Source organism: Orycteropus afer, unplaced genomic scaffold (genome assembly GCF_000298275.1).
Source record: "Orycteropus afer afer isolate SDZICR_OR568_19922 unplaced genomic scaffold, OryAfe1.0 scaffold00133, whole genome shotgun sequence".
NCBI classification, from domain to species: Eukaryota; Metazoa; Chordata; class Mammalia; order Tubulidentata; family Orycteropodidae; genus Orycteropus; species Orycteropus afer.
The window spans coordinates 3,044,709-3,049,980 of NW_006921720.1; the positions used below are offsets into that span (position 1 = coordinate 3,044,709).

Genomic DNA, 5,272 nt, shown 5'->3' on the forward strand with positions numbered 1-5,272 from the left:
ATCCCTTAGGGACTATGCCACCAGAGCTCCTGTTTCAACCTTATGGATCCATTGACAACTTTCCTGTCACCTATTTGATTGTAACCATTAATGATCTTTACCCTCTGATCTTGAGTTGATACTGACTTATGTGATGCTATTCTAATTCTTTTATTCCTTCTGCATTTCTTAGCTGGACATCTCTGAAGAAGAATTTTGCCTCATTAACCATTTGGTTACTCTGAAATAAAGTTTATACAGGCAAAGCATGATAGATATTTTATTCTTTCCCTTATTTACTAGTTTCTGGAATATTGTATTTTTGGCCTAGTATCTTTCAAATATAATTTTTATTTAGTACTAATAAGAACTAATGAGTTTTTAATATATTTGGTAATAATATTGCATCATTATCCTTTTTGATGCTCAGAGGGAACCTCCAGTTTGGTGCCATGTAACCTTACATGGGGCTTCAATTAGTCTTTGATAGCTTCCTTGTTTTCTACCGACTAAGTGTTCTAGACAACTAACTTCTAGACTCTTCTTGTACATTTCTTGTTCCAGGAATCAGTTGAGGAATTCTGGTTTATTTTAATTGGAAATAGTACTTAGAGATCATAATGCACCTGCTAAATATACATACATTCTTATTAAGTCATTGCTTCTAGGCCTTTTCAGTTCACAGGGCTAGAAAATACATTTTATGAGAAAATATACCATAAATTTATACTAATATTTCCAATTCTAATTTGAGATTACAAGCATTTGACTTTCTAAATTTTATATTTATATCTTTTGATTTTGACTAAAAATCTTGGTTCCTAACAACCTAGATAATTACTTACTTGCCTTATTCTTGTATGTGTATAGTTGTGTCTAAGCTAGTTTCAAAATAGTAGTAGCAACATCACCACCAAGACCAATATTAAATGTTGGTTAATAAAAGGGCAAGTTTAGGGGCCCTAATTTATGGTATAAATAGACTATCAAACATAATCCAAAATGCACAGACAGCAGAAGAGAAACTAGATAACTGGAACCTTCTAAAAATTCTTATGAATGTCAAAATATTTCTCCAGAAGAGTGAAAAGGGAACCTACTAATTGGGAAAAAATATTTGGCAATACATATCCAACAAGGGACTTAACTCTACAATTAGAAAACTTCAGCTCCTCAACATCAAAAAGATAAACAATCCAATTCAAAAATAGGGAAAGGATGTGAACAGACACTTCACCAAAGAATATATACAGGCAGCCAACAAACACATGAAGAGGATCTATAGCCGTTAGAGAGATGCAAATCAAAACAACAGTGAGATATCATCTCACTCCAACAGTAATAACAAAGTTTAACAGGACAGGAAACAGAAAATGCTGGCAAGGGTGTGGAGAGATTGGAACTTTCATACATCACTGGTGGGACTGTAAAATGGTACTACAACCACTGTGGAAAACAGTAGGTGCTTCCTTAAAAAGTTGGAAATAGAAATACCGTGTGATCCAGCTGTCCCATTAGTAGGAATATATCCTGAAGAGTTGAGCCTGGGACACGAGTAGATATGTGCACACTCATGTTCCTTGCAGCACAATTTAAGAAAGCAAAGAGATTAAAAAAACAACCTAAGTACCCATCAGCAGATGAATGGATAACCAAACTATGGTGCATACACATAATGGAATACTATGCAACGTTAAAGAATAATGAAGAATCAGGGAATCCCCTCATAATGTGTATGAACTTGGAGGACATTATGCTGAGTGAATTAAGTCAATCACAGAAGGAGAAATATTGTATGAGTCCATTACTGTAAAAAAGTCAAAAGTTTACACAGAGAAGGAAATTTTCTTTGTTGGTTACCAGGTATGGGAGGGGAGGGGAAGTGAGGGAAAATAGAAGGATAATTAAGATACAGTTTTGTTATGGGTGAAGGGATTTTTTAAAAAAATTGTTTAATGTATTTGTGTGGTTCTCTTTTACTGTTAAGTTTTATCTTATGTAAATAGGCAGTCAAAATACTATACTTTAAAAATGACTTGAAATAAATCTCTGTGTAATTGCTATCAGGTAGAAATAAATTAAGCTCATTGGTTGTAGAGTTGTTTAGGAATTTCTTAAAATTAATTTTGTAATTTTATAAAACATTTATATGGTTTCAAAATCAACACTCTAAAGTACTGTACATTGAGAAGAGATGCTGCCTTCATTCCTGTCTCTTCTCTCCCCTCCTCTGTCTTACAGGTAACTTTTTATATCCTCTCCCCAACTTTTTATTTTCTTTTTGAAAATATAAGCAAGTAAAAATAGTTATATTCTTCCTTCTTACATGAAGGTAGTATAGTATACATACTTTCCGTGCCTTGTTTTTTTTCTTATGATATCTTAGAGGTCCCTCGATTGTGGTGTATAGTGAGATTTCATTCTTTTCTACATCTTCAAGATGATCCATTGTCATTTTACCAGAGTTTATCCAGCCAGTCCTCTGCTGATGGACATTTTGGTTCCTGACTTTTGTTATTACAGCTAAAACGACAATGAATAATCTTACGCATCATTTGTATTTTTGCCAGTGTTATAGAGTTTCAAGGTCAAAGGGTAAATGCATTATATACTTTTGCTCTTTATTGCCAAAATCTCCATATGGGGTTGTATCATTTTACATTGTCACCAGCAGTGTAGAATACTTGTTTGGCTACACCCTTATAAGTATTTTGTCTAAGTGTTGGATTTCTGTCAGTCTGATACAAAATAAATGATTTCTCAATATAGTTTAAGTTTATAAGTCTTTTATTTTAATTATATATGTGAGGGTGAACATTCTTTCATTTTTTTAAAAGCCACTTCATTTTTTTTCTGTAAACTGTTTATTCATACTTTATTTTTTCCATATTAGTTCATTAGTCTTTTTCTACCCAATTTTTAAGTGTTCTTTATATTCTAGGAATTTTAGCTAGGTTGTTAAAACCAAAATGTAGTATTTGTCAGGATGGGTCAGCAGATGCCCTCAGGACAAAAATCAGCTTTATCACTTTGCCTACCTTATTGTGATTTTGCCTCCCTTAAATTTTGGCTTGATAATGCCATGCAATCTTATCAACCCTTCAGTGATTCTATCAAGATATGTTTTTATACTTTATCTGGCAACTTTAGTTTTTTTTAGCCAGAGGTATTTCTGAATAACTTAGCCCACCATAGCCCTTAAAATGGAAGCATTTTATCCTTTCATTTTTAAGTTTTATTATCTCTTACTTCATGTTTGATTTACAGTAAATACTTCACATATATACATTTTAAACTTTTATTCAATTTTAAAAGGTCTGCACCTTTAAAATACCACTGTTTTTAATTAACATATTTACGGAGTGGATTGCTTTCATATATGTTGTAAAGAAAAATTAGCTTCATTTAAAATAACATGTCTTTGCTTTTAATGTTCTTTTTTTAAAAAAACCCTGTATCTAACCACAGTGGTATCACATAGGTGCTCAATAAACGATGAATGAATTTGAGGAATTTAAATTAGTATATAGTATACTAGTAGTACACATTAAATGTACAGTTTTATTTAAATGTGTGTGAATTTTTTCGGAAGTCTGTTTTGAATATATAATTTCAAAATCCTTTAGAATAAATGACCAAGAAAAAGTATATAATCAAATAGCTCTGACCTTGAAAGACACCTGATTTTTTTAAAACTAATATACATCTCATTTTCTTTATATTGTCACTTGCAGTAAGAAGCCAACTTTCAAAGTTTAGTTATAATTAATCCTGTATTATTTTTTTCAAAATTATGCTTAAGAAAATTTTGTTTTTTTATCATTTTCTAAAAGAAAAGAATTAAACAATGAAACTCTTAGTTGCTCTTCTAACTCCATAGATTGCTATAACATTCTCTCATATAAAGTAGGAGATACTGTATATATTGCTCTTTTAATCATCCATTTTTATACATGCAGACTTTTCCTTTTGGTATTATGTCATGCTAAATTTCGTGTGTGGGTCTGATGTTTTTCTCACCAATAGTAAATATAATGAGAGACTAATATAAAAACAAACCAACTTTATTATCTTAATATAATTATGTATATATATGTAGAAGTTAGGAATTGTGTATTTTTAAAATATGATTTGAAATGACTTCCTTGTCTATTTTGCTTTAGTTTTTACCAGATTCGTGCATCTATGAAAATTCCACCAAGAATTCCCCACAGAGTAGAAGCTAGTTTGTTACATGTAACAGGTAAGCCAAGGAATTAAATAAATAAAATTTATTTAATTTTAAAATTAAAATCAGAAGCAAAGTTATAATGTTCAACAATAACAATTATTCATACACACAGTCATCCCTCTATATCCATGGGGTATTGGTTCCAGGACCCCCACAGATACCAAAATCTGCAGATGATCAAATCCCTTATATAAAGTGATAGTATTTGTGTATAATCTATGTACATCCTCCTGTATGCTTTAAATCATCTCTAGAATATTTTAAATACCTAATGCAATGTAAATACTATGTAAATAGCACTTTACACTCCCTTTTAGCCTTTGAGGGGTTGCTTTGTCCATGCAATTGCTTCCGATCCTGAGCCTGAAGATTTTCAACCCACCATTGGTTGAATATTTAAATCAGCAGATGCTGGACCCACGGATACAGAGGTCCGACAATATTTATTTATTTTCTAACTACAAATGCAAACATCATTACAGTAACTTTTATAGGAAATATATTTGGGACTTTAGTAAAATAGGCTTGATTATAATTCTCATGCCTATTTCATAGAGTTCTTAGGATGAGCAAATAAAAGCATGTTGTGTTAGACTGGGCTCTCTAGAGAAACAAAAACCAGCAAAGCTTATATATATATAAAGAGAGAGAAAAATTTATCTTAGGAAAATGGCTTATAAATGTATAGAAGCTGGCAAGTCCAAAGTCCCTGGATCAAATGTCAAGCTGGAGGCTTTCCCTGGCTCCCGCAACCACAGGGGCTGAGAAGCTCAAGGCTGGCAGGCAGTACACCAGTTGTTGACTCCAACGAATGACGAATCCAAGATCTCTAGGCCAAACGGTGGACTGCTCACTCACGGACAGTTGTAGGCAGCACAAGAGAATCCCAATCCACAGAAGAATGTCTCTCTTCCCAGGATGTCTCTTGATATCCTGGAAAGAGGCCACACCCCTAGGAAAACTCCCCTTGAACAGATTGGCCACTCAGAGCACAGTCATCCGATCCCATCATGGGAACAACCACACAGAACTGGGGTCCAGCCAAGTTGACACACAGCTCCA

General features: G+C 32.9%; 1 protein-coding gene across 1 annotated transcript in view; it reads left to right on the forward strand.

The window, feature by feature from the left end:
• FAM135A (family with sequence similarity 135 member A) overlaps positions 1–5,272 on the forward strand; it is a 175,469-nt gene that overhangs the window by 26,646 nt on the left and 143,551 nt on the right. The window contains exon 2 of the mRNA XM_042781564.1: positions 4,143–4,222. Coding sequence (XP_042637498.1) covers positions 4,143–4,222 — 80 coding nt within the window. The remainder of the gene's footprint in view (positions 1–4,142; positions 4,223–5,272) is intronic.